Here is a 27,352-nt window from a genome sequence, read left to right on the forward strand (position 1 = left end):
TCCACGTCAACTCAGTGGGAGGGGGGGGGGTTCAATTGTTTATTTCAACAATGTATGACGCTCTTACCTACCCTGACTGCTCCGCCTCGCAACTCCGGTGACCAGCTCTTCAAAGCTTACAGGGAAAACAACAAGAAGAGAGCACCGACATTTTAGCTTCTACACATGAGGCGTTGTTCAGTCCGGGGGTATGGCCCGTGTGCGCAGAGTTCAGAGCACGAGCCCATTGAAGGGAGGTGGCCCTTGAAGATGGTAGCGCTCGCCCGGACATGGCTGCGTTACGAGGCTCCCAGTCAAGTATGAAATCATGACTATGTGGATGAGGCGCTTCAACTGAGTGATTAAAAGTCCAACAGACTTTGGACAACATTAAATATTCAAGCATATGCCCTCTCGAGCTGCCATGAAGTATTAGGCACCACTACAAAGGCACTACATAAAATCGCAGTACGTAGTCACTGCCTCTAGTGAAAGCCCTGCTGCCCTATAAATTTGATCATTTGTGTAGAATCTGGCCATGAGCCGTATGGCATGCTGTATAATGTACAGCTGCCCACCGATCTCACACTCGAATATACAGCATCCTTATCGTGGACAAAGCTGTCACCCGTCGCACGAAAATCATCAGTGGTTGTAAGACAAGTGCCCGAGCAAGGACAGGAGAAGCAGTTAGGTCGATCCTACTACTTTGTAGGAAACGTATTGACAAAACTACATCATGGTGGCCGTGTACCCAAGGGGGGTTACTGGGCACTTGCACAGTCCATCTTGCTCTTCCGCTGAGACCATGGATCACCGAGCGGATCCACTGCAACGTTGCGTTGCACCCTTCAACCTTGACCTTGACCCGACGTGGATTGCCTATATCGAGCTCGGCGAAGGCGATGCCAATACAAGGTGAAAAGACAGGATCATCGATATCAAAAAACAAAAAAATCTTAAGCACATGGAAACTCTACCCGATGCACACTCTCAAAGTCAAATGCATCTCCCAGTCATGATTCCCGTTGCCCTCAATTATGTCCTGAGTAACTGTATCGATGGGAGGAACAAGGACGGTATTGTTGGTTTGTGGGCCTAACAGTACAGGACCAGTAGCAAGATGTTAGTGATGGCTGTAATTTTCATATTGAACAAATGTACAGCCATTACAAGGACGGATGTACAGTACGAATGTAGACTGGTACTCTGTATTTGCATTTTGTAAGCGCTTGACCCGATCGCTGGACATCCCCGGCACGTGTTCCTGTGGTCTTGTCGTGGGTCGTAATGTGAACGTCGACCCGCATCCCGTGTGGCTGAAATAATCAGGATGATGTGGGATCGCACTGCCAAAACACTCGGTAGTGCCGTCACTTTGCTGCATCGGCCGAACCCATCCTTTACCCTTTGGGTGGAAGATCGAGATGATTATCAAAGGTCCCCCTCCCAGTACAAGACATCCCGTCCAACCTTTGGCGCCGACAAGCTTAGAGCGGCAGAGGACAGTCCCCTGAATAGCGCTAGTACCATCCCGAGATTGCACAGGATCACCCATTGTCTGATCCAACCTGTGGCTGAATCTGACTGCCCTGGTCTTTCAGCACGCTCACATCATCTCGTAATCACAGACATCAGGACATAATCGCATTCATCGGTCATCGCGGGGGCAGAGACGAGCCTGAAAAACTGGGTACATACTGGGTTCAGTGGGGGTGACCGGAGGAAAGTACTCCACCAGGCGAAGTTGGCGGACGAGTACCACTCAAGTGGGCACTCCCAGCAGAGAGTATCAGAGAGCATCAGAACTGCAGGCCCTTCAGGTCCGTCTCGTTCCGCCTCATCCAATCAACCGGATCCGCTCAACCGCCAAAAGTCTCAAGTCGCTCGGAGTTCCCAGTCTCGGTGTCTCAAGACTTGGACGCTCTTCTCACTCTGACCCTGCCACTTCATTCACACGGTGACCCATATCTCTCACGGGTTAGCGCCTTCTTGCTCTTCATTCCCTTCCTCTCTCCCTCGCCCTCGTGGTCTCTCTTTTCTACGACGCTTCGGTCGCCCTTCGATTCTTCGATCGCCTCACCTCTCTGCTCATTCCTCAGTTTCTCTTCATTCGCCCTCACCGGCGACCCCATCTCCTGCCCTACCTCCCTGCCCTGGTTCCTCTTGTCAATTGCTCTCAGCAAGGCGGACGGCTTAGGCAATTTAAATCCGACCTTTTTACTATCTCCTCCAAATCCCTTGACGTCTTGATAAAGCCCCTCGGGCAGAGAAACCCGCCCAGCCAGAAAAGCCTGACGGCATTGAACAGGCCTCCCCCTCACGACTGCGACAGATCACCAAGCGTTTTCCCCTTGCTTCCAGGACTCGGATCCCTTCCCCCGTTCAGAGCGCAAGCAAAGGAATATCCGCCATTTCTCCATACCAGGTGCCAGAGGCTGTCCCGTGTGATCGGCAACTCGCCGATATCTTTACATCCGCCAGCCGCGCGCGCCGTGTTTCGCAGAGCATAGCTCTTTCTCGCGCCCTCCTTGTCTCTCACTCTTTCTCTCTTGACGTCAACCTCTTGGAAGCAACTCAAGCGTTGCATCGGGAAACCAAGAACGCCCAAAAAAAAAAGATTGACCTTGTCTGCGGCAAGCTGAGCCGGTCTCCTTGATCGCCTTCACCCACCTTATTCCCCCGCCACGCTGGTCGTAAGCGAGGTAGTACATGGCTGCTCCCTATCCGCCTCCGACCATGACTACCGAGTTTCGCATACCCATTCACCAGGGACCACCCGCCCGAAAGCCGGTCACGCACTCTAGCGCAGGATACGCCTATCCACCTTACGACGCTCCGCGCAACTTCTCCTCGCACTCTGCCTACGCACCATCAACTCACAGCCGCACTCGGACCACGTCGTCGAGTGTGCTGCCAGGCTCTGTGGCTCTCTCATCACAATACCCAGGGGGTCCCGGTGCGCCTATGTCACAGCAAGCGATGGGACCTCCTGGGGCCTTCCCGCCGTCTCGCCGTCTATCCAGCACGACCACCTCCACCAATTCCACCGGCCACATGACTCAGAGTGGACTGGATATTCGACGCAGTGCGTCCAATCGCTCGGCGGGCTCTCAGCTTGGATACGTGGCACTCATGCGGCGCCAAAAGGCCACCGTCTGGTGCGACCGGGCCCAGCCCGAAGATGCTCGAATGCGTGAGCAGGCGCTCCGAGATAAGAAGCGGGCGTACCTGGAAGTGCATGGGAGCGGACGCGCATCCACGATTGCTAGCGGCAAGATTCGTCATGGCACGAAAGCGGGAATGGACTTCTCCCCATCCAATCTGGTCAGTGCGAGGGTGCCGGTTCGCCTCAGTGCCAACGAGATTGGTGAGGAGGGTGACGATGCCCGCAGTACGGAAGAGCGTATGATGCATCGCCGAACAGGCAGTGGTCGCAGTTCCGTCGGCAGTAACCGAGTCTCCAGCGGATATCAGCGTCAGCCCGGGACAATGGGCAGCAACAGCACGCCGCCCAATGAAAAGTCGGATCTTCCTGGTGTTTCGGAGAATACCACGGGCGAAAAATACGCCGAGGAGAAGACTCGACTCTCGTCCCTCAAGGATGATGCTGCCACCACGCATACCACGAACAGTAGTGAACAGGACGATTTTGTTCCAGATATGGAGGCTCCTTCTGCGGCAACCAGTGCTGCTCATAAGGCCAAAAAGGTTGATGATCTCCGGCGACGTGGTAGTGTTGACGACCGGACAACATCCATGACCAATGTGCGACTCTTTGTGGCTAATCCGGATCTGAGCGACTAGTTGCGCTGGGTCGTGTTTGACCCTGTCCTCTGGCATCTATATTTTCCCTTCATTAACGCAGCGCCAATGATTGCTCCAATCGCTTTTTCCCCATCCCTTTTCATTTTCTTTCCCGTTCCATTATGAGGACCATTTGGCCATTTCTCTTATGAGGCTTTGGCGACCCTTTCATTCTAATGTTTCTTACTACGCTGCATATAATACTTTCTTCCCGAATCTATGTCTCTGGCGTCGCCTGTGGCCAGTCTTGATGAACATCATCTCAATCACACCATCCTGGCTTGTTTCCTCGTGCTCTTGCCTGTTAACTTGTGCTCTCTTCGTCTTGCTCTTTGGACTCTTCATGCCAGAAGAGCGATACCCAAGTCTCCCATTTGATGTTATCACGCGCCTTTCTCAGAATCAGACGCCCAGCTCCTCGAGTCCCTTGGTTGTATTTGACAAATTTAATGGTACCCGCCGCTTCTTCACAACTTATGTTCTTAGTAAAGTTCGATTAGTGTTCTTCTGCCTGTGAGACTCCTTGTCTCAACAACAATGAGACCTTACGCCCTTTGTTATTCATGCTTCGGCAGAGAGTGAGAAGCCATGAAGATCTTGATTCTTGTCGATAGCATGGCTTCGACCAGGCAAGGGCATGCAAGTGAAATCCTCAATCAAGAGAAATAGACCTCGCGCAGAAAAGCAATGGAGTGAATTTTCGTGGTCAAAGCGATTAAAGTACCTTTAATCCTACCTAGTTGCGTAGGTACGAGAAATTAACACCTTCATACCAGGCCGGGACCGGGACCGGGTGCTAGGGCGGCAAGATGGATGCCAATATCAGAATGTTACCTAATGGAGCACGTGCCTTATCGGACGCGGCGCGTGAAATCCATTAACGCGTCCCGGCGGTCCACAATTTCCCCCTTCCAAGATCGAAACGACCTCGACGAGCGAACAACGGTGGCCCTCGAGTGAGCTGCTAACTTGCCCTGTGCACAATTGTCCCGATCCGACACACACTTGAATCAACCTGGAGCACTTTCATCTCAAATTCCCGACTCCCCCGAAAGTTTGTTTCTATATTCCTTGCTAGGACCAATGCGGTAGAATTGCCAGCACGGAAACGCGTCACCTTCAAGACAACAACTCGATGAAATCAAGCATGAGCTTATCCCCTCCCCCCACACAACAATCACAGCCACAGCAGCAGCAACCATTGCCAATATCTTCATCTCTGATTCCCCGGAAACGATCTCTTAACGATACCCACGGCTCAATTGAATCATCACCTAGCGGACATAAGTGTGTCTTGGCCGTGAGTTACGACACAGAGAACCAGGAAAATCAGGACCCCGCCGTCACAGCATCGACAAAAGAAACGATACACTCACGTGAACAAGAGCCTATCTGGGGTGACGCTCCACGCATACAAGTTGTGGTGGAAAATAGTACAACCACCACCGCGATCATGTCAGGACCAAAAGAATCCACACCCGCGTGTATACCTTCTGTGGAAAACGGAAACTCTCGGCAGCTGGGCTCTGGGTCTCCGGCGAAAACAGATCAAGCCTCGGCTCCTGCATCGAAGAAGCGAAAACTGTCTCCGTCAAGTCTGGATGCCAAACAGCAAGAAAAGGAAGCTCGGGAGCGGCAAAAACTAGAGGAGAAGGCCAAGAAGGATGAAGAGAAGCGGATCAAGGCAGAGGAGAAGAAAAAGCGGGAGGAGGAGCGAGAAGAAGAGAAGCGATTGAAGGAAGAGGAGAAGAAGAAGCGCGAGGAGGAGCGAGAAGAAGAGAGACGATTGAAAGAAGAGGAGAGAAAGAAACGAGAAGCGGAGAGGGAAGAGAAGAGGAAAGCCAAGGATGAGGAAAAGGCTGCCAAAGAGGCGGCGAAAGAAGAAGAGAAAAAGCGAAAAGAGGAGGAAAAGCTGAAGAAGGAAAGGGTAAGTACCGGCTGAAATACCCCTGCTGTCATACGGTTGACAATGGTCTTTTAACACCAATCATCTTTTAGGCACAACCTAAGCTTAACTCTTTCTTTGCCAAACCATCCTCTCCTGGCCCCAAAATCGCACCAGCCAACGAGAGCCCTATCCTGGCCAAAACCCCCGCGGTGGTCGCTGCGGAGAGTGATGAGAGTACCGCAAAGCCGACGCGTTCAGATTACGAAAGGGCTTTTCCGGAATTCTACCTCCATTCGCATACTACGCTCGCGCCGTTGCATCGCTTTGAACGAGACCCTCAAGCTCTCGAGCACGTTCGTCAGGCGATAGACGCAACCCTGAGCACGAGCGACACAAGTCAACCTCGCAAGGTCTCGTTCCGGCCTTCGGAAACATTTAAATACATGCCTTTTCGAAGACGCTGTGGCCGTCCGCGGCCATCAGTGAAGGACCTCCTGCTGAGGATGCAGAACGCTGGTGACGATCTGTTGATGGATCTCGACCCTAAAGACCAGCACAAGGCAGCTGAAGATGCCCACAAGGCTCTTCGTCAGGTGCCTATGAAGGTTTTGAAATTCGGAGAGGACGTGCGGCCTCCTTACCAGGGTACGTTTACTCGGCAAATCGACGAGGTATCTGCGCGCAGGCTCGCACGGAACCCATATCATCGCGGCCTCCCCCATGTGAACTATGATTATGACTCCGAGGCGGAGTGGGAGGAACCCGAAGAAGAAGGCGAAGACCTTGACTCTGAAAATGACGAAGATGAAAGTGACGATGGCGATGATGACATGGCCGAGTTCCTCGATGATGAAGATGATGCCTTGCTTGGCGGCAAGCGCCGGCTCATAGTCGGGGATCTGGAGCCCAACTGCAGTGGAATCTGCTGGGCCGCTGATGGCGTGACCCCGGAGATGAAGGGATATCAAATCGAAACCATCTCCGATACGGTTCGCTTCCCGATCGACCCTTTCTCTACGGCTTACTGGGAGAAGCCTAAGCCCGTGGACTCGACCCCAGCTCAAGCACGACATGCGCTCTCCAGTAAGAGCACTCTCGATGTGTTCCGGGTGACCAATTCAGCGGCCGCACCTCTTCCAGCCAATGCTGCACAGTCCATCATGGGTGGTGGCAAGGCCAAAAAGCCCTTCCCCCCGGAACAGCTGGGCGAGTTTCGGGCCGCGGTTGAAGCCAGCGATCTCGGTAAGGTTGGAACTATTGAGATTCTGAAGAAACGGTTCGTTACCCATTGTCGCCTATTCCCCCACGTGATTTCTCCGGCCCTGTTGCACCTCCTAACCCGTTTTCATGCTATAGGTTTCCCAAAGTCCCCAGGAATACCCTCAAAGCTACCCTTGATCAATATGCTGTCCGAGTTGGCCAAAAAGAGACAGACAAGAAATGGGTCTGGCAATGAGACAAGACGGTCGTGGGTTTCTTTGGCGCTCCCTGTTGAATACGATTCTCTTATGGGGCATTGATCGGTCATCTTGGTCGTTCATACTAAATGCATATTCCACGGCGTCACTGTCTATATCCCCTGGCGTACTGGTAAGGAAACTTCTAGCGGGAATTCTTATTATCCAAGCATGGTCAGACCCTATGCTTCCACGTTTAAAAGCGGCCATGTCACCAACCTCTGATGGCTAGAATTCGAGACTCTTCCATAACTCGTCGACCTCCTGAATGCCCTGGATGGACGACACATTCGTCTGGATTGCTATTCGCGAGTATTCATGGGGGGCCAGCTGGAGGATGCTGGCAGCTCTCAGGACTTCGACCAGAAAAGTGGCACGACTGATAGGCTAGCTGCATCCGAGATCGGAGCCACGCAACGTGGCCTGCAGATATGTTAGCTATGCTATCATGTGGACTGCAGTTGGATGATGAACAACACAGTGCGTGGGCCCCTCCTGCATGCCCACATTTCTTACCTCAGTCTGCCGCGTTGGCTCCATCACTCGTGGACGTCTAGGTGCCTATTTCTTTTTGCCCCAATCTCGTGTTACATCATTTCAGCCGAGCTCATTGAGAAAGGTTCCTCCAAGTATCAGCCCCGGCATGTTTAAATGTGTCTGGTGGGGTACATAGGTACCTATCCGGAATTTACAGTAGTATTTGTAGTGGCTAAAGGAGTTCAGTGCTGTCGAGGGGGACAAAGACTGCTGTAGTTTTCATTCTCGTAGTATGGAATCTAGATTTCTCGTGGTCAGCCTGCTTTGCCTCTGGTCCTGTCGATCACGATCCTAGTCGGCTTGAACGGGGCTCCTATCGCAGCCTGTTCTCGACAATCCGGAGCTCAGCAGAGAGGCTAACTCACTGCAGCTGATGCGACGACTCCACAAGCATCCTCGCGCCCGTATGTCCTGCGCCCGGATTTTTAACCTTTCCCGCAAGATCCCCTTCTTTTTTTCTCTCTCGTTTCTTTTGTTGATCCCTCCTTTCTTCCACTCACCGTTCTTGCGCAGTATTCTTCCTCGAGCATCATTACCGATTGGTTCCCCTCCTCTCCCCTTTTATCCCTGACTTGCCCATTTTGTGCGCTTTCCTTGGAGATGATTTGATCGATCTGGTATCCCGATCGACCAACGACTGGCGTCGTCCGCCCCCCACAGCTGGACGGCGGACCAGCAAGATGATCCGCTTTTGCCAACAAGCATGTTGAACTCTGCCCGGATACACGCGAGCGACGCTACTCACTGAGTCGCTAGTGACACTTCATCTAAGAGTCGACGGGGCCACACGCCTCCCGCAGTTCGTGGTCTCCGGAGGGTGGGTGGACGAATCATGATTCGAGTTGGAACCCTGTCCACCTCATTCCTGCATGTAGTGCCAGCGCATCGCGGGCGTACTGTAGTAGAGAGGGTACAAGGGGGAGTGCTAAATTCCTACTGATTGGGAAGGCAGGGACATGTACCATGGTCAGTTGATGCAATGATAGGTTGCAGTCGGTGGAAACGAGGTGCGGTAGGCCAAATTACCCGGGCAGGGAGCGCTAAAGGCTGGGTCAATATCAAAGTTACGAGAGGTCCTGCGAAGGGTGTACAGTGGAAGCAGGACATGCTGCTACCGAGTGTAGGTGACTTGAAAGGGCCACTTCAGGTACACGCTGTACCTCCTCTCCTTCAAACTTTCATGTGTCAATCCACCAAAGCTTGGGAATGGGTTCGGAGTAGGCTTGAGAAGGTGTTCAGGGCTTTCCAAGGTCTCGCGCAAGGATGCTCTAGACTAGGGAATCGTACTCTGGGTGATCCGAATTCACCATTTCAAGAGACCAGGACGAGACGTTCAAGCCATGCGCTGAGATGGATTTCCCTGTCGACTTTCTGTGGGTCTTGAATGTCCCTTTTTCCAGACGTGGTGAGGCCCAGGCTGAAGAAGCTTGCCCCGATGCAGTTCGATACGATGAGGATGCAGCTGGAAGGGGTACACTATGAAGTCAGTAGGCGCGGACCAACCGAGACCCCACGATGTGATCCGAAAGCCTTGCCGTGTACAACTCTATTCGAGAGTCTCCTCGACCTTCACACGACACGAGAAGTACCAGCAAGATTTTGTCTTTCTCATGGTCGGTCCATGTCCAGCCAGGTGAGGTACATCGACCTGAGGGGCGTGTGCCTGATGTGTACTTGCGCCCGCCTCAGAACCCCTCACGTCCACCAGGTTGACAGTCCTGCATTTCAACCTTCTCAGCACTTCGTACCGTAAGCTTGAGATTAAAAAGTAAGCCCTTCCAGCCTTCCAGACACAACCAGGACACTCGAAAGGTACTCCACGTACGTTTTTGCTCAGCCGGCAGCCGCCACGCCTGCCACGCCCGCGACCACACCTGAACCTCGAGTGACAGCAAAGCCGGCGCGATCGTTCTGAGACAAGCCGTCTGCAAGAGTCCGCTTCGAGTCGCTTCATACTGCAGCAACAACTTGCACACGATTCGATCGGTCCGCTGGCCAACGCTGCGCGTGATTTGCGGACCTTTCTGGTCATCCTCTTTCCCACCACACCACACACCAGAGTCCAGACAGTGTCTGCTCGTGATTCCTCGTGATCGGTCCACCCTTGCCCTTTTCTATCCCCTCTTTTCTCCCGTTCTCTGACTGAAACCTTCTGCTCCTTCACCGTCCCCGTTGCTGGGCTTCACCGTTACGTGACCGTCCATCCGAGCGGTCGTCCCTAGTCAATCGGAGCAGTCGTCTTGCGGGCTTGATCCCTTGTAATCTGCGATCCTCTTGGAGATACACTCTTTACTTATCCCGCCCCCGTCGCAATTCCCCGCTAGTTATCGTGAAACATACTGGACATCTTCTTCAGTGCTCTCTCCCCCGTCCGTGACGGCGCCACCCATCGATCGCTCTATGCCGTCCAGTCAGCGATCTACCCCGCGATAGAATCATGCGATAAGCATCCACCCGCTGCGGCCAGGACCATCTCGCGACTGCATCATTTCGCCCGTCTACCGGACCGGTGACGAAATGCTGGACCATCAGTCTGGCAAGGTCTTGTCATCGCTGGCTTCAGCACCCAGTGAGTGATCTGTCCGTTCATATACATGCCCCAAATTGCCAATTTTTATCCTTTGCCTCTTTTTTTTTTGCCTCGTCAACGTCGGGGGGCGCAAATGAGCGCCTCTCTTGCCTCAGCACGGCGGCCGTTGGTGCCTGAATCTCTCCCCCCGTACTTGGCTCCTTAATCTGATCTGGTCTTCTCCTCTTTCATTTTCCTCCCGCACAGCCGCGCCTATGTCCGCTTGTCAAGCTGGTGTGCCCAGTGATACTCTGTCTCCAGTGATAGATCCCGCGTCGGTTCCTTTGCCTCCTTCTCCATGCGCGTCACCCCCAGCGCCATTTGTGAGGCCAGAAGAGTCCGCTCGGAGGGCGGACCCAACCGTGGGCCCAGGTGAGTTGGATGGCTCGGCCCGCTCCATCCCCAAACAGGAAATCCTCAGCGCTCCTGAGGAGGGATCGAGGCCCCCGGTTGCACCCATCGCAATGCCGGTATCTCCACCAACATATGGTGATACCCCCTCGATCGTATTTGAGGAATTTGCCCGGCGATATCTTCAAAGTCGCCAAAAGCGCATCCAAAGCCGGCGCCTGGACTCTCGTCTGCGCGCGACCAAGGTATCGATTGGAGTTTTGTCGCGCATGATCCGCGTGGGGAATACGGTTCAAAGGGGGTTGATCGAAGCTCTCAAGCATGACGACAAATCCAGCTTTGTCACTCTCTACCAGACACTTTTGGACCTTCAGGAGTCGTGCGACTTCAACACGCAAACCCATGAGGATGGACACCTGTCCGATGATCCAAAGTCGTCCGTGGATGCTGAAAGTAATCTTTCCCTGGACTTTTTTCACCAGCTCAGCCCCCAATCCCAGATGGACACACTGGAAATCTTGCAGCGAGTTCGGTCGGATCCCCAATTTTTGGTTAATCGTCTTCGCAGCTTCACGTCCCCTCAACTGGCCGCGTTCGTCTTCCCGGCCTCTTCTTTGGACTCGGGAGATCCGGCTTTTCCTTCTTCTTTCTCTGCTGCTGGTTCCTCATCGTCCCGGTTCCGTGGCCAATACTCAGTGAACCGAAATTCAACGCAAACTGTCTCTTTCAAGAACCATGCGTATGCCTTTGAACGGACGGATCCTTTGACCGTTTTGCTTTGTAATGTGTTTGCTGCACCGTTGGAATCCGAGTCTGCCGAGTCCAGACTCCGGCTGGATGTGTGGTCGACCGTCTGCGCGCAACTAATCTCCCACGGCAGCAGTAGATATTTTCCTTTAGTCGGTCAGGTCCTGTCATTCTGGGCCACGGATCAGAATTGGAAAGCCCGGCCCAAGTTCGAGCTTTATTTGATGGATGTTCTACAAACGGGTGCATTCCTTTTGGAATACACAGCTAGCCCAGCTGGTTTGGATTTTACTCCGGAAGCTTTGGACCCTTTACGCACGGATGTGGCCGAGGAGTTTTTTGCCTCTGCAATGGACGGCCTATTTGATATGCTGGATGACCCTGACGGCGGATTTCCCAGTGCGGTCTTGGGCTTTGCTCGAGCGGTTCTTCAGAAATTGGAATCGACTGACAGTCGCAGCCGTTTTCTTGAGTATCTTTTCGTGCAGTGGTTTTTCCCCAAATTCCTCTACGGCGCCTTGACATATCCCGAGGTACGATCCCTCTGTTACCCGTTTTGGGGTTCCTGTTCGCGAATTGATGTTACGGGTGAGGCTGACCCCATGTTACTTTGGACTTTCCAGACCCACGGGCTACTACTGGATTTCCATATCCGCAAAGACGCCCGCGAAAAGTTGCTTGGCCAAGTCGGGCTCCGTGCATATTCTCAAGTTTTTGCTGTCCTACGATCAATGTACGTGGGGCTCTGCCCAAGTCTCCGATTTCGGTGTCACTACTAAAATCAAGTGCTCGACAGGCATCATGTGTCGATACTTCGCCCCTCGGTTAAAGCGCATGTGGACAATATGCTGTCTCGGTTCGAGGTCGACCATTCATCTGCACAGCCCTCTGCAAAGTTGCCCGTCGAGGCCAAGGCGGGGACGAACTGCAATTTTGGCGATGACACAGCAGCAAACTTCCTCCTTTTATCGTCAGCCGATGTAATCACATTGTTAGATGCTCTATTTCCAAAGCTAGGATCCCCGGTCAATCCATCGTCAGCGTACGCTGGCATCCCATTGAATGTGACCTGGACCGGATCGCGAGTTGCATTACCGACAGGGGACGAGAACGCAAGATCCGATCTCGGGCAACCTTGTCCGCCCACATTTCGAAATACACATTCCACCCAGGCAGATTCATCGCCTGTGACTCGCTCGAACGATGAGATCTTTGAGGCTGCCGCACGGATTCGCTTTGAGATGAGCGATCTAGATGAGCCGAGTGAACGCATTACCTTGGACCACCCCGCGGAAGAACATTGGACACTATTTCCAGTGAAATGCGTCGGCCGTGCGGTCGCGGGCATTGTTACGGCTGGCCAGCCAACAGCGGACAGTGAGTATGACACTCCCCGCATCGAGCAGAACCAGGCGGACAATCGCGAAGCCTTGCAGAAGGCTATTATTCGTCTTGTCCGTGAGGGTCACTGGCATCAGTCAGGAGAATCAACCCAAAACATCCTGGACTCAAGGGTGGCCTCGGCGACACTACGGCAACGATTCAATCAGGCCATGTTCTCTGCCCAGCATAACTCGGACTTTGTCAGTGCCCATTATTGGTGGAATGCGTCACGGCAACTGTGCCAACCTTCGAGCTTTGTTCCGTCGGTCGGCGACAACTGGATCCTGGATCCTATGCACAGATCCTGCATGCGTTCGCTGGAACAGTCAGTGGCCATTATAGAGCAATGCGAGAGCGATTTCTTGCTCTTGGAACAAACCCTTCACCGGATTCGGGCTCGTGTCAAATCGTTCATGGCTACCATGTCCAAGATTCGTGTCAAGATGTGGTACATGACCGACGTGAAGAACTCTATGCGATATGAGGAAGCTCGAAATGTGACCACAGCTCTGACCATGATTCCGACTGCGCGCCCGCAAACCACAGAACTACCGGAAGATTCGCGGTCTAGGTTCGGGTCCCGTTCTCTAGGCGGCTCTTTGTTTCAGAAGCCCGAGGTACAGATACTGAAAATGATGACTGCACCCTCAAGTCAAGGTGGCCCCCGAAAATTGTCCGATGAGCAGGTTGATTTGACCCGCAAGTGGCTGGCCCACAGCAATATCGACAACTTTTGTAAGGGGGAAGAGCGTATCCACCGGTTCTGCTATGAGGTACGTTCGAGCGTCAATCGGCTCGTAGGGGAAACCATGGCAGAGACTCCCGTCCTTTGGGCAAGTGAGTTGTTTCAAAGAGAGCGCGTGAGATACGATGGCTATGCATGCCGACCCTTCCCTGGTCTATCAATACCTACAACTCCACGACCATCCACGGGGGCAAGTGACGATCAGCCTCACACGCATCATCTTTACAGCTCCAATCTTCCTATGACTGATCCGTACAACCGCCCTCCTGACTTGTCCCCTCTTCTGGGGCACAAACAGTCCATTCAGAGTCTTCTTTCAGACAAGTATCGATCCCACCGTGACTTGGCCGCGTTTGATGTCTCCTCGTTGGGGGGGTCGCCCAGCCGTGCTGCGTCATCTTCAACCAGCGATACGTACAGTTCTTTCTGGTCAGCGCACCAAGGCCACTCTACCTACGCGGCCAGCGTATCCACCGCTTACTCTCGGCCTCCTTCGATGATCAGTGACGGCGCTACCCGTCAACCTCGCCATTCTGAGCGGAAGACACATGGTAAGGTCGAGTTCATGGAAGATCTTCGGCAGCACTTGACAAGCCTTCTCTTGAGCGATTTGGGCTCTCCCGTGTGGAGTTGCGGTAGTGAGACGGACGCCTGGTTCACCCGTTATCTTGGCCATCCGCCGGTGAAAACCCAGATGCAGAGGAATGCCTCCTACCAGAGATTCTACTCAGACTATCAGAAGAGATCCAGTCATCTCGAAAATCAGCGACGGTCACCCGGAGCGCAACGAAGTCGATCGCTTGACCGCTCGTGGGGGCCTGCCCAACAAAACCCATCGGGAGGTGTCCAAGACACTCCTCGAAAAGATCACCTGCCTACATTCTCCTATCAGGCTGTATTTCGGCGTCTTCTTGATGTCTTCTCGCGTCATGGCAATCCCCTTGTCAAGCTCAACGCTCTCAGAGACTTGCGGTCCATGGTGATTGCTTCATTGATGTCGCCCGTCGATGCTACGACAGGCGCTTCAGAGGACGAGACAAGGCACAGGGGCATTTCCCGGGCGCAACCAACTCGCAGAAGGTTCTCGGATTCTTGTGCGCCATCCCGATTCCAGACAAATACTGCGTTTCCCTCAGTGATTCCTTCTGTCTCTGCCAATTTTGGCTCGATGCCCTCCGAGTATACTGTCCCGTCGGAAGAGCAAATCGTTGCCGCTTTCCGAAATCTGATCTTGGAGGTTAAGCCGAAGACTCTCTTCCGAGATCTACAGTACATATCCGCTTTTGTCCCTGCGGAGTACTTCAACAAATCTGATGGCCAAACCGCATTTTTCCAGTTTGGTCTGGCTGCTTTGGCTCTCAAAGGAGAACTATGCCATGGCATGGTGGAAATTGCAGATCGGATCGTCTCTCAAGAGCTTCTGCGCCGACATCCTCCTCCCGGTGCCGACTTCCACGCTCGCCCGGGCCACGCAATTGAGGATGCTGCGGAAATGTGGATCATCGCAGCCAAGGAAGGCAATCCCATCGCGCAGCGTGAGTTAGCTATTCTCTATCTGACTCATCCCGAGCGTCTCCAACGGGTCACCTTACCTCTCACTCGGCCACGGGACACTTTTAAGGCAGAGATGATGTATATGCGTGGGAAAGATTCCAAGTCCGACCCACAGAGTATGTGTCTGGCACTGCACTGGATGCAGCTCTCAGCTAATGGCGGAGATGTTCTTGCCCGCAACCGGCTCCGTGAGCGAGAGGAATTTGATTCCATTGCATGACAGGTTCAGTCTTGGGCTTGGGTCATTTTGTTATTCCTTCTTCATTTCTATCGGCCTTTATGGGTCTACATCCTTCTACCGATCTCCATGTTCTCTTGATACTCTTTTTCTTTCTTTCTTTCTCTTTTTCTTTTTTCTTTTTCTTTCTCTTTTTCTTTTTTCTTTTTCTTTCTCTTTTTCTTTCTCACCTGTCACTTCATTTCGCCCGGCTTTCTTGTTTCTCTCAGATGAGGTCGAGGCAGGCCTTGAGCTCATTCGATGATTATGCGCATACACAGATACCCCTTCTTCAATCATGTTTTCTATATTTGCAATTTGTGAGATCTTAGAGGGTGATCATCTTTGCATTGGCGTGATGTGGACTTGGAATCAGGAGATATTCTCCGTAGATATGAAAATTGGTCTCTCATCTCTCCTGTTGCATTCCAGAGTCTTAAAAGAATCTACGGTCGCTGGGTATACCTAAAATCCGAGGGGGAATCATCTGAGTGAGGTCAGTTTTGGTATACTATACTGTGTGCACGTGCGTCCATGGATCCTGAAGCATGATGGCATCCTTGCCTGATAATTTCGTAATCTGTCTGATCTGATCAATTATGGCTCTGCGAGCCAGCAGGATTACCATGGTCATGCCTCTCGTCTGGAAGCCATCGGACGAATAGATGGATGGACCACCTAGGGAAGGAAAAATATATATATATCTAGTTGTGAATCTGCCATTTTTACCGGGAACTTCACCCGACCTAGACGTGGAATTCCCGCAGGAGTGTTATATGCATAGTGTGTATCTTGTGCAAGGAAAGCAGGCGAAGATCCATGGAACCGTTGCAGGGCTGCGGATGTATCTTGTTGACTAGTTACTCTCGTTTCCAGTCGGAGTCGGGGCGTACTGAGGTTCTTGTCTGCAGGAAGACGTCAGGCGCCAAGCCCGACGTCATTACACCCCACGTGCCCTTCCCATCTGCACATCTTCACGCAGCTGACAATCGACCGTTACGGCTGATCTTGACCTTTGTAAATTTCTCGACATCTGAACCTCGCCAACTCCTGCTCTCCCTCTCTCCCTCTCTCACCTAGTCGCAGACGGGAACTTGTTTGCGCTCAAACAGTCGCACCTCATCTGACTTCAAAAGACCCGCTATTCAGTCATCCCGCGCGGCCTAACCCCTCCAAATAAAACTGGCGACATCGTCCACTTGGAGAACTCGACAGCGTCAGCGTTTTCTCCGTCAGACTCTCCGCCCACCATGACTACTGCGCCTACCATGCCTTCAAAGGCTCGTAGCACCGACGATGTTCACGTTCGACCTAAAGGTGAGTTTCTCCTCAGAAAGAGTAGGAAAGAGAGAGAAAGAGGGGAAGGGGGGCAAGAGAAGGAGAGAAGATCAGCTTGGGCGGGGCATCATCAGTATGCTGATGGCATTCATTTTCTTCGACGCTGTCTAGGTATCCTGAAGAATAGTAACTCTTTCCAACTTGCTCCCGTGTCTGCGCCCGTGGCTGCAGCGCGGCCGAGCATTTCCCCTCTGACTGAAACTGGCGACACCAAGGAGTTGACACTCCAAAACACCTTGGTCAATGCGGGCCGGCGACGATCATCCTCCACGCGACCGGGCTCTGAGTTGCGTCGGCAATCACACGCGAGTCAGCATGATGAGAATGAGCCACGCTTGAAATGGGACGAGGCGAATCTCTATCTGACAGAGCAGGAACGCACAGCGAAGATGAAGATCGATGAACCAAAGACTCCGTATGCGCCGCACTACGATCCAGCCGAGGATGAAGAGGAGATTCAGCTCGAGGAGGCCCAGGAACGCCTGATCGACGCGCAAGACGTGGTGGTTGATGAACTCGACAAGACCACTCGCGGGGGCCACCACAAGAAGGGCGTGTCCGAGGACGACATTCCAGACCTGGAGCTTGGCGAGGCGGAAGAGAACCCCGTTGCTGAAGAGGGCCCTGCTCAGAGGATCTATCGCGAGCGCAGCATGAGCACCGAGTCACACAAGAGCGACAAACATGTTGTGGTGGAGCCAGAGTCCAACGGGGATGTGGGTGCGACCGAGAACGATCTCATCACCACCGAGGAAGCAAAGGAGAAGCACCGCCAGTTTGAGGAACATCGAAAGAAGCACTACGAGATGCGGAATATCAAGGAACTTCTTGCGTAAGTTGGAGGAATCTCGTAGTTCTTGTTTGTTTGTTTTTTTTATCTTTCTTTCTTTTTTGTTTTTTGAGTGGAAGAATGCAAGGCTGTATCGAGGCTAACACTGTCATCTTCAAGGCATCCCGAGGAACTTGATGAGGATGAGATGGACGAGGAGGAGGATACAACCGGTCCTGGTCCTGCGCCCGCCATGCCCGGTATTCCTGAGCAGTTCCGGAGTAGTGGGCAATAAGCTTTATGAGCAAATGTCTGAAGTTCTGGTCTCCTCCCTCTTCCTCTTTTTCTTTTTCGCTTCACATGAAGACTGAGTTAGTCCTTGGTATGGGCCTCTTGTTCTGGACCCATTGGATCTCTCCGATCATTTTCTTCTGTGGCCTTTCAACCTCCTATCTTTTCTCTTGAGTTCAATGCATATTCCCTGGCGAAGTTTTTTTTTTTAAGTTTTTTTTTTTTCAATTTATCCCGAGCTTTTCACTTCCAAGAATGGCATTTCCCAAGCCTAAGGCCTCTGTCCCATCTGTTGAAATAATACTGGATTGAAAACACCTACCAGTAGTACTTGTCCTCGATGATATGCAGGGCTGTTGTTATTATTACTCATCATTTTGATGTATACTCGAAATATATCGTCGTGACAGTCATGTCTGACCATGTATCCTGGAAGTCTAGCGTGGTGCACCAACCCTAACCCAATACCCTTCCAAGATAAAGCCCAGGTCGCCAAAAACAAAAAGAGAGAAAGAGAGAGAGAGAGAGAAATAGACAAAAGTCAAAAATAGCAAGCCCTGGTTTCGATCCAGGTACCTTCGGGTTATGAGCCCGACGCGCTTCCTATGCGCCAGCTTGCTTTGTTATGTGGAAAGCGTGACTCATTCTGTCTTGTGTTGGTAGTGGATTGGTGGGAATTGGGGGGGGAACAACCGGAGCAACATTGCACAAAAGTGCATCCATCCCCATAGGTAGTAGTCAGGTCCTAAGCTAAGCGGCCCTGTAGAACTGAAGCTGCCTGAGTGTCCACTATTCACGGCAAGACTGCCGGAAGTATACATCTTACATAACCTGCTTTGATTGGATTGGACAGAGGGGCTTCTATGATTGTTCTTGGTGGTAACTTGATTGGGGGTTAGCTTGAGAGAGGGTGGGGGGACTAGACTTGTTTGGGTGCAGAGGGAGTGGATTTTGTTGTTCTCGGTACCCGTTTAATTTTGAATCGGGGGTTCCAGTTGAGCTTTCGGTCGGTAGGTTCAAGTGATCAATTTGGTTGGGGTTTGGGTTGGTGGGTTAAAATTGATGTTGTAGTGGTGGTTGCTGTTGGACTCTGCTCATCAGTCGAGGTGGATGTCTGTGAGATATACTTGATCTCGAACCCCCAGAGCCCGGGTATGCAAGAGTGCCAGAATTCGGTCCTCGTAGGACACCCCGGTTTGGCCGAGATTCCTGTCAGGGCAGGGGAATCTTGAAAGGTATTCACGACGGTGGAACAGTATAGAAAAATGGGGTAAGACTGCAGGCACTCGGTACGATGGGGTCTTGAATTCAGCTGCTCATCCCGTAATCAGGGGGTGTAAACCTAGACTATCGGTCGGACAGGATGGAGAGAGAAAGGCGCGGTTGTGAAGGATACAACTGTAAGGTTCTGCAACGCTGGAATGGTCGGTCCCTCACATGTTTAGCGTAAGGATAGATTGGAACTCTGGTGCAAAGTCCAAAAAAAAGAAAAAAAAATCTCATCCTGGGCTGGTCATACTGGTCTGGTCGGACCTACAGTAGTTATGCTTCATTAGCTTTCATGATCCGATCTCGATCCCTCTGCGGCTTAAGAATGATGATAATTCCACAAGACTTCTGCAGACATTATTTCATATGCAAGGTGCAACGTAAACTCTTGAGGGTCAAATAACTACTCCACTACTACATCTGCGCTAGGGCATCAGTGAATAGAGATCGCCCGCGCTGGCGGTTAATGTTTCCGATCGCGCGGCACATGATTCTACAGTGCAGGATGCCGGACCAGGTGAAGAAATTGAAGATAATAATGTGAAGGATCACAATGGATCCGGTTCTGGTCCCACTCTCTGTTTGTCTTTGGGAGTGGATGGCTGACTTTGTCCAGAGGACATGCTACAGTAGATACCCCTTAGTAGGCATCCTCGTTTAAACTCCCGTGGACTTCTAATTGAGTGTCCGGCACAGGGAAATTGTCCGGTGGTCACACCATGTAGGAATCCCCCCCCCCGGCACTTTTCACAACCACACAAGAGGTAGTAGGACGTGAGAGTCCATCCCCTGCTCTGGAGATGCGGTGTCAATCGACTGTGTATTTGGACTCCGATGTCCTTGGTTTCAGATACCGCCCCCTCAGGACCGTCAGGATGGTGGGGAGGTCTGGCCCGACTCCAGAATTGACAGGTCGGTGCTGCCAGTGCTGCCAGTAATTGCCAGTCCTGATGATGGACTCCTGAGTCTGTGGTCGCTTGGTCGCATAATCCATAGGGGTCCAGGTCTCCAGCTATTCAGGCCGGCTGATCGAGGCAGCGAGCCCCTGCATCTCAGTTGCTCTTTTTCTTCGTCCCCCCCCCCTGAATTTGTTTACCTACATGTCCATCCTTTCATACTCCCTCGGTCATCTCTCCTCCCTTCATACCCTGGAACTTCATCCATTGTGACCATGTCCGACCCCAAACCCACTGAACAGCCCCCAGCGGCCCAGCTTGAGAAGCACGATGAGGCTGCAGCACTAGCTCCCGAAGCTCTTCAAGCTAACGACCAGCCGTTGGAGGCTCCCGTTGCTGCACCTCCTGCGACTATCGCCAACGAGGAAGCGGAGCCCCAAGCACTGCAGCCCACCGGAGAAACTCCAACGAAGGAGCTGTCCACTGCGAATCATGATCCCATTGCTCCTCTCTCTGAGGCGACCAAGCCCGAGTCTTCATCTCCGGCCGAGTTGCCCGAATACATCACTAAAATTGCCGGTCTGGCCCAGTTCTTTGAACAGCTGCCCAAGATTGTGACTGAAACGGGCTACTCGGAGATGTGGGGGGTGCACCTCAAGAGCCATGAGGACGTGCCCACCGTCAACGTCCTGATCAAGTTCCTCCGCGCCAATGAGGGAAATGTTCAGGCGGCTCAGGATCAGCTGCGAAAGGCGCTGGAATGGCGCAAGCAGACCGACCCCATGGCTCTGGTCGAGTCGGGCCGTTACAGTGCGGCCAAGTACAACGGTCTGGGCTATCTGACCACTTACGAACAAGACGGACGACCCCTGGTTTTCACCTGGAACATTTATGGTGCTGTCAAGAATGTCAACACTACATTCGCCGACTCGAACGAGTAAGTTGCAAATGAAAAACGAAAAATGAGAAGAAAAAAGCCTTTTGTGGAGAGACCGGGGAGACCAGCAGCGAGCAACAATACTGACCGTGTCATAGATTTGTCAAATGGCGTGCGGCGCTCATGGAGATGGCTGTGCAGGACTTGAAGATGAAGGATGCCACCGAGGTCATCGACTATGATGGCACAAAGGACCCCTACCAGATGATCCAGGTTCATGACTACTTGAACGTCAAGTTCCTGCGCATGGACCCGGTCGTACGTGTGGCGACCAAGCAGACCATCGAGGTGTTCTCGACCGCCTATCCCGAGCTGCTGCGCGAGAAGTTCTTCGTCAATGTCCCTTCCATCATGGGCTGGATGTTCTCCGCCATGAAGCTCTTCCTGAGTCGAAACACCACCCGCAAATTCCACCCCATCGCGAACGGCGCCAACCTTGCTCGTGAATTCCCCGCCGCCATTGGAGATCAGATCCCCAAGACCTACGGCGGAAAGGGCCCCGAGCTGAAGGATGGCGCGCGCACGGTGCCCCTCGTCGAGGATGAGGTGAAGTCCGAGCAGGTCGACCGTGAGAACCAGCCTGTCCAAGTCGCGAGTGAGATGAATGCTTCACCGGCTCCTGAGAAGAGTGAGCAGACTGTTGCCCAGGATGCGACTGCCACTCCCGGTGACCAGCCAGCCATGCCCACCAGTCAGCCGACCAAGGATGCGGTGGTAACGGAAGAGGTGAAACCTGTGGGAGAGGTGGCCAAGTAAAGGCAGGGGGCCTCTCACTCTGAATCTTTGCAACAGTCTCTTTATGATACCCTGAGCATTGAGGGCCGCCTCCGTGCTCCTCTTTGCTTGTACTGAAGGCAACGAGCCACGTTGGAACCAAGTTCGGTAGAATTCTTCATTAATAGCTAATATTAACACATGAAATAATGCTGTACTTTCATCACCGGCCATTCAGACGTAGATGCTAGGCCATTCTACTGAGTTGTGGCATGGCCAGTGAGATCACATGTGCCCTTGTTACGTCCAGCTACTACGGGCACCCGTGACGACCATAGGCGCAGCCACTGCCTGCTTTTTGATTTCTTATATCTGCTGAGACTCCCATCACTTTCTCTCAGACGTAGCAGAGACCATCGTCATATCCGCACTCATCAGTCTTTCCTCTCCTGCTCCATTTGCATGTGGTGGATCCACAGCATGCGACCCTGGAATTGAGCGCAAACTGCCCGATCCACCCTAATCGTGGACCTCCGCGAACCCATCCTTTCTCCCAGAGTCACCTCCGCCGCCACCGCGACTGTCACTTTCTCTCCGAATCCCCTTTTTACCCCACCCCTCATTCACAATGTCCGTCTGGAATCCTGATAATATTCGCGATGTCGCAGAATCGGTCGGGATCACGAATCTTAATCACGACGTGACGGAGAATCTGGCCCGTGATGTCGAATACCGGGTCGCGCAAGTGCTGGAGGAAGCGCTCAAGTGCATGCGCCACGGCAAGCGTACTCTCTTGACCACATCGGACATCTCTCACGCTCTGAGGAACTTGGACGTGGAGCCACTTTATGGATATGAGTCTCTTCGCCCGCTACGATTTGGAGAGGCGTCCCTGGGGCCAGGTCAACCGCTGTTCTACGTCGAAGACGAGGAGGTGGACTTTGAGAAACTGATCAATGCGCCTTTGCCCAAGGTTCCTCGTGAAGTCACATTCACAGGTATGCGTGCTCTCGCTTGGGCCCTGAATTTGTTTGTGAGACGGGACTTTCTTGGATGGGCTGTGACTGACACCCGTGCTTCATAGGTCACTGGCTGGCTGTCGAAGGCGTCCAGCCATCGATCCCTCAGAACCCGACCGCCGCCGACTCCCGCAACCTCGAGCTGGTCTCGAAGGGCCCGAATGCCAACTCCACCCTGGCGGCAATGAGTGGCACTGGCGACGTCGCGGTGAAGCCCACAGTCAAGCATGTCCTTTCGAAGGAGCTGCAGCTCTATTTCGAGAAGGTCTGCAGTGCCTTCTTGGACGAAACGAGCGAGGAATACCGAACGTCGGCATATGCCAGTTTGCGAGATGACCCTGGCCTGCATCAATTGGTGCCATATTTTGTGCAATTCATCGCGGAGAAGGTCACGCACAGTCTCAAAGACATTTTCGTCTTGACGCAAGTGATGCACATGGCCGAGGCTCTCGTCCAAAACACGTCTCTTTACGTCGATCCTTATGTAAGTGAAACGGCCGCCGACTTGCTCCACGGGTCATTGTGAGGGTACCGCCACTGACATATCCCAGATCGCTTCCCTCGTTCCTTCTATCCTGACCTGCCTGGTCGGTCGACAACTGGGCGGAGCAAGCGAGCTGTCCGAGCAGTTTGCGCTGCGTGACCTCGCGGCATCGCTCCTCGGGTTGATTGCGAAAAAATTCTCCCACTCTTCTCATATGCTCAAACCTCGCTTGGTACGATCCTGCTTGAAGAGCTTCCTCGATCCATCCAAGCCGTTCGGGGCCCATTATGGTGCAGTGATTGGCTTACAGGCCGTGGGTGGAGCTGAAGTGATTCGTGTGCTGGTCATCCCGAATTTAAAGGACTACTCCAAACTTCTCGGGGATGGTCTCGACGATACTGCCCGTCGCCCGGCCGCCGAGCGTGTGTTGAGCGCTCTCCTCGGCGTGTTGGCCTCGATGCGTGATGCCCACCCTGCCTTAACCAACGGCCACTCCAACACCGTCTCGGACGAGATGCGAGCTACGTTAACGGAGAAGATTGGCGGTCTGCTCACCTCGAAAATCGCCGACGCCAACGAAGTCCAGCTGGCTCACTTGATTCTGCAATCGTAGATTCGCCTACGTTGGAGATCCACCTTTTTCCTTATCCACGTTTTCATTGGGTTGCCATCGGGCGTGGAGGGATTTGATGACATTTATTTGCCATGGCGTTGTGAGCGGGGCGTTTCGGGGGGAAGGGAAAGGAAGGCCAGAACTTAGAAATGGACCCTTGTGGCGTATCTTTCACAATCTGATGATGCTTTTTTTTTTCATTCCTGATCACCATCCACACAGCGATGGATATATTGAACTATCCCAATTGCTGGATACTGAAAAAGACCTGCGGTTGACTCGCAAGACTTTGAATGTCAGAGCAACAGACGGGGTCCCGAAATGACCACAGCAGCCCTAGTGGAATTATGTGAAGTATGTTCCTCGGGTCATGAGTTCAAGAAACTAGCGATACCGCCAGTCTCGTCACATTCAGCCTGAGTTGAGCGGTTGGATCAATCATATGGACTGGGTATCACTGTAATGTGTATCCGTGCGCGGAGAGCTCCCGCGGTCGTGTCGAGCAATGTCATGTGATCTCCCCGTTTGCAGAAGAGTCGTTCGGGAGTTCCCCCGCGGAGAGTAGGAGGAGCGTTCAGGCACTCAACGGGCTGATCCCGCGCTACCAAGCAGGTACACACCTGAAGGTACTGGCCCGGATCTGGTATTTTGCCCCGGGTTTCCGCTCGCGTGCGCCAAGATTCTCTATTCATTCCATGTTTTTTTTGGCTTTTTTGCTCTTTTCTTTTTTTTTCTACGATTTACTCTTTTTCTGTTCTCTCTCTCTGGTCCACGTGGTATATAATCTAATCAGTAAATAAACTTCTTTCAAAACACAGACGTCAATCACCGGGGACAGTGCATACTTGGAGGCTGTCGTGGTTTCAATCAGCCCATGTAGGTCGGCGCCTGAGTTGGGTTGGCTGAGACCGGGCCATCCCACTTTTTATGTCGTACTGACCGAGTCGTCTTCCCTGATGTCAGAGATTTTGATCCGCTGCGCCCCACCAGCTCGGGCCCACAGACAAAATCGCTCACCACCCAGTCCAAGTCCGCCCATTACGGCAAATATTTTTCTTGCCATCACTTCTTCGTTCCTCTGCGCGAGGGCTCATTGACCATTAGCTGTCCGCATCTTCGGTCTTCTTTCGCCTGCAAAGCGATCCCCTCTCGGTCTCATCGCTCACCGGGTAGTCAATTGCACACGTGAGCGCAGTTGGGCTCCTCTTTCAGCCGATTTCGTCAGTGAAAAAAAAAAAAAACACCGAACCTTTTTCTGCCTTTTGACAACCCCTCTTCCCATGTTCACGACTGTGGCCTCGCGCGACATCGTGCTCTTCTAAAGCCGAACTTCCTTTCCCGCCTTTAATGAGCCCGAAGGATCTTCTGCGATTTCTCTCCAAGCCTGCAAAGTACGTGTGGCTGCCGTTGTGTTGTTTTGTCTTCTTTTCCCTTCCTCGGTACCCCTCACAGAGGGCAGGGCATCGATCCACACAAAAAGATTGCGACACTGGCGTTGCCCCCCCTCCATCAGAACTTCTCCCCTTCCCCCCCCCTCTGTTCGTATTGGCGCAACACGCTTCAGGATTGCCAGACTCAAATTGATTGATTTTGATCGTCCATTGCATACGCACCACCCCCATTCGCGCCGGTTCTATCGACCTTCCAGCTAACTCGTCCTCGTTATCCAGGCCCCGATAGCACGACTCACGTGGTCGCATAGCTCCGTCGCTTCTTCACTTCCTCAAGCAGATACTCTCGTCTGCTAGACCCGATACTCTCATCGGTATCGGTATCTTCCAGTACGAGGGTACCGGACTGACAGTCACAATTCTCTGTAACATTTTGCTCCTCTCGTTCGCGTTTCGACCTCCCTAGCGACCCTTTCGGTCTACCAGGTTGATTGTTCCTGTCTGGCCTGCCAAGCCAGCTTCTCTCCATCGTCCTCAGGGCCTTCTCTTCTCAGACGGGCATCGCCCCCTTGTTCGTCTGGGTAAGTAGACAGTGCTTCTAAAGCCTTTTGTCTCTGTCCACCAACTCCCAGGGCGGTCCGACGTCACTCACAGCAACCATCTTCGACTTCGTTCATTGATCTCTCCTCTCGTCAACTGCCACTGCATCAATCTACGAAAATGGTTTACGTCGGTATTCCGAAGAACTACACGCAGTCCCCGTCGTCGTTCGCGGGGACTCCGTCTCTGACTATCAATTACGAGGCCACCCAGGACCTCGATTCGAGCAATGCCTTTGAAGGTGAGATCGTAGCTTCACATGTGTGTCACTCTTGAGAAGTACCGCACTGACCCTGGTTTTCTTTTTCCAAAAAATAGGCCCTGAGAAATTGCTCGAGGTGTGGTTTGCGCCATCGGCCAGTGAGCTTGGCACTGCCGGCCCCGAAGGCTTGAAGAAGGTGCCGGGCGAGATTTGGAAGGATATGCTGGACCTGGTCAACTGCCAAGTCCTGTCCGTTGTCTCCTCCGAGGATGTGGACGCTTACCTGCTGTCCGAATCCAGCATGTTCGTTTGGCCCCACAAGCTGATCCTCAAGACCTGTGGCACCACGACTCTTCTGTCGGGTCTTCCCCGCATCCTGGAAATTGCCGCTCTTTTCGCGGGCTTCCCTCGCGCGACGGCTCCGCCATCGCGCGGTATTTCCGTCGCCGCCGCGCCTTACCGCGTCTTCTACAGCCGCAAGAACTACCTGTTCCCAGACCGTCAACGCGGGCCCCACCGAAGCTGGCGCGATGAAGTGCGTAACATGGACAAGCTGTTCCAGAACGGAAGTGCCTACATGATTGGCAAGATGAATGGCGAGCATTGGTATCTGTACTTGACCGAGCCTCACACCTTGCTCACCCCCCCAGCTACTCCCAAGGAGGAAGATGGTGAGGGCGGCTTCACCGAGACTGAGACCAAGGTCCTCAGCTTCCCCCGATCTGCTCCCATCGCTGACTGCGACGAGCACGATGAGACCCTCGAGGTCCTGATGACCGACCTGGACGAGGAGAATGCGAAGCAGTTTTACCTGGATCACGCTACAGCCGTGGCTCAGAAGCGTCACCGCAAGTCCAATGTCGATGACGAGCACCTTGACGTGTTCGACAATGGCTCTGACCCCGAGGATCCTGATGCAGATGCTTTGCCTGCCGAGCTGACCACCGAAGGGCACGCTCTGGGCACCGTGGTGTCGGATGCCTGCGGTCTGTCCGACGTCTATCCGAAGAGCAAGTTCCCCGACGCTCGCATCGATGCCTACTTGTTCACTCCTTGCGGATTCTCGGCCAACGGTGTGGTGCCTGCTCCGGACGGCAATGCTCCCACCCACTACTTTACCGTGCACGTGACCCCGGAGCCGCAGTGCTCATACGCGTCCTTCGAGACCAACGTCCCGCACTCGCAGAATGGCAAGACCACCGCCGACATCATCCAGCAGGTCGTTGACATCTTCAAGCCTGGCCGCTTCAGCATCACTCTGTTTGAGACCAAGCCTTCTGTCGAAGACCTGGGTAACGATGCAACGAGCTTCAACGAGCTTCATGCCCAGCGTCAGGCCATGCGACGTAACCCCAAGATGGAGCAAATCGAGGGTTACCGCCGCGTGGATCGTATTGTTCACGACCTGAACGGATACGATCTGGTCTTCCGCTACTACGAGCGCGACGACTGGAAGGGTGGCGCCCCTCGTCTTGGAGAGAAGTTCTAGACGCCGAGTCATTGGGCTTCATACGCCAGGTTCTCGAACGCGAAGTCTTTGCTCTTGCCGTTCGCTGGTGCCAATCGTTACGCTTGATTGGTAGTCTGTTTGCACA

At 53.0% G+C, this 27,352-nt stretch overlaps 11 protein-coding genes and 1 non-coding gene across 12 annotated transcripts; 9 read left to right on the top strand and 3 right to left on the bottom strand.

The window, feature by feature from the left end:
• Positions 1-718: 718 nt before the first annotated feature.
• POX_a00461 (uncharacterized protein) lies at positions 719-901 on the top strand (the record flags this gene model as incomplete). The annotated part of the gene is made up of 1 exon (XM_050109402.1): positions 719-901. The coding sequence occupies one exon, from the start codon at positions 719-721 to the stop codon at positions 899-901; it is 183 nt and encodes a 60-aa protein (XP_049973170.1).
• A 204-nt stretch (positions 902-1,105) lies between these two features.
• On the bottom strand, positions 1,106-1,537 carry POX_a00462 (uncharacterized protein; the record flags this gene model as incomplete). The annotated part of the gene is made up of 1 exon (XM_050109403.1): positions 1,106-1,537. One exon carries the CDS (start codon positions 1,535-1,537, stop codon positions 1,106-1,108), a length of 432 nt encoding a protein of 143 aa, XP_049973171.1.
• Positions 1,538-1,928: 391 nt separating this feature from the next.
• POX_a00463 (uncharacterized protein) lies at positions 1,929-2,114 on the bottom strand (the record flags this gene model as incomplete). The annotated part of the gene is made up of 1 exon (XM_050109404.1): positions 1,929-2,114. One exon carries the CDS (start codon positions 2,112-2,114, stop codon positions 1,929-1,931), a length of 186 nt encoding a protein of 61 aa, XP_049973172.1.
• A 604-nt stretch (positions 2,115-2,718) lies between these two features.
• On the top strand, positions 2,719-3,786 carry POX_a00464 (uncharacterized protein; the record flags this gene model as incomplete). Its single annotated transcript, XM_050109405.1, has 1 exon — positions 2,719-3,786. One exon carries the CDS (start codon positions 2,719-2,721, stop codon positions 3,784-3,786), a length of 1,068 nt encoding a protein of 355 aa, XP_049973173.1.
• Positions 3,787-3,934: 148 nt separating this feature from the next.
• Positions 3,935-4,303, top strand: POX_a00465 (uncharacterized protein; the record flags this gene model as incomplete). The annotated part of the gene is made up of 1 exon (XM_050109406.1): positions 3,935-4,303. The coding sequence occupies one exon, from the start codon at positions 3,935-3,937 to the stop codon at positions 4,301-4,303; it is 369 nt and encodes a 122-aa protein (XP_049973174.1).
• Positions 4,304-4,933: 630 nt separating this feature from the next.
• Positions 4,934-7,130, top strand: POX_a00466 (uncharacterized protein; the record flags this gene model as incomplete). Its single annotated transcript, XM_050109407.1, has 3 exons — positions 4,934-5,713; positions 5,785-6,950; positions 7,031-7,130. 3 exons carry the CDS (start codon positions 4,934-4,936, stop codon positions 7,128-7,130), a joined length of 2,046 nt encoding a protein of 681 aa, XP_049973175.1.
• A 3,322-nt stretch (positions 7,131-10,452) lies between these two features.
• POX_a00467 (uncharacterized protein) lies at positions 10,453-15,237 on the top strand (the record flags this gene model as incomplete). The annotated part of the gene is made up of 3 exons (XM_050109408.1): positions 10,453-11,868; positions 11,959-12,068; positions 12,132-15,237. The coding sequence occupies 3 exons, from the start codon at positions 10,453-10,455 to the stop codon at positions 15,235-15,237; spliced, it is 4,632 nt and encodes a 1,543-aa protein (XP_049973176.1).
• Positions 15,238-16,484: 1,247 nt separating this feature from the next.
• On the top strand, positions 16,485-17,636 carry POX_a00468 (uncharacterized protein; the record flags this gene model as incomplete). Its single annotated transcript, XM_050109409.1, has 3 exons — positions 16,485-16,551; positions 16,684-17,404; positions 17,522-17,636. 3 exons carry the CDS (start codon positions 16,485-16,487, stop codon positions 17,634-17,636), a joined length of 903 nt encoding a protein of 300 aa, XP_049973177.1.
• Positions 17,637-18,180: 544 nt separating this feature from the next.
• POX_tR034 lies at positions 18,181-18,252 on the bottom strand. Its single transcript has one exon. It is a non-coding gene; the product is annotated as a tRNA-Met (tRNA).
• Positions 18,253-20,072: 1,820 nt separating this feature from the next.
• POX_a00469 (Phosphatidylinositol transfer protein sfh5) lies at positions 20,073-21,490 on the top strand (the record flags this gene model as incomplete). Its single annotated transcript, XM_050109410.1, has 2 exons — positions 20,073-20,734; positions 20,833-21,490. The coding sequence occupies 2 exons, from the start codon at positions 20,073-20,075 to the stop codon at positions 21,488-21,490; spliced, it is 1,320 nt and encodes a 439-aa protein (XP_049973178.1).
• A 586-nt stretch (positions 21,491-22,076) lies between these two features.
• POX_a00470 (Transcription initiation factor TFIID subunit 6) lies at positions 22,077-23,564 on the top strand (the record flags this gene model as incomplete). Its single annotated transcript, XM_050109411.1, has 3 exons — positions 22,077-22,446; positions 22,533-22,951; positions 23,019-23,564. The coding sequence occupies 3 exons, from the start codon at positions 22,077-22,079 to the stop codon at positions 23,562-23,564; spliced, it is 1,335 nt and encodes a 444-aa protein (XP_049973179.1).
• Positions 23,565-25,675: 2,111 nt separating this feature from the next.
• Positions 25,676-27,246, top strand: POX_a00471 (uncharacterized protein; the record flags this gene model as incomplete). The annotated part of the gene is made up of 2 exons (XM_050109412.1): positions 25,676-25,796; positions 25,874-27,246. The coding sequence occupies 2 exons, from the start codon at positions 25,676-25,678 to the stop codon at positions 27,244-27,246; spliced, it is 1,494 nt and encodes a 497-aa protein (XP_049973180.1).
• Positions 27,247-27,352: the final 106 nt, after the last annotated feature.

The sequence above is a fragment of the Penicillium oxalicum genome, chromosome I (genome assembly GCF_001723175.1).
Source record: "Penicillium oxalicum strain HP7-1 chromosome I, whole genome shotgun sequence".
Classification (NCBI taxonomy): domain Eukaryota; kingdom Fungi; phylum Ascomycota; class Eurotiomycetes; order Eurotiales; family Aspergillaceae; genus Penicillium; species Penicillium oxalicum.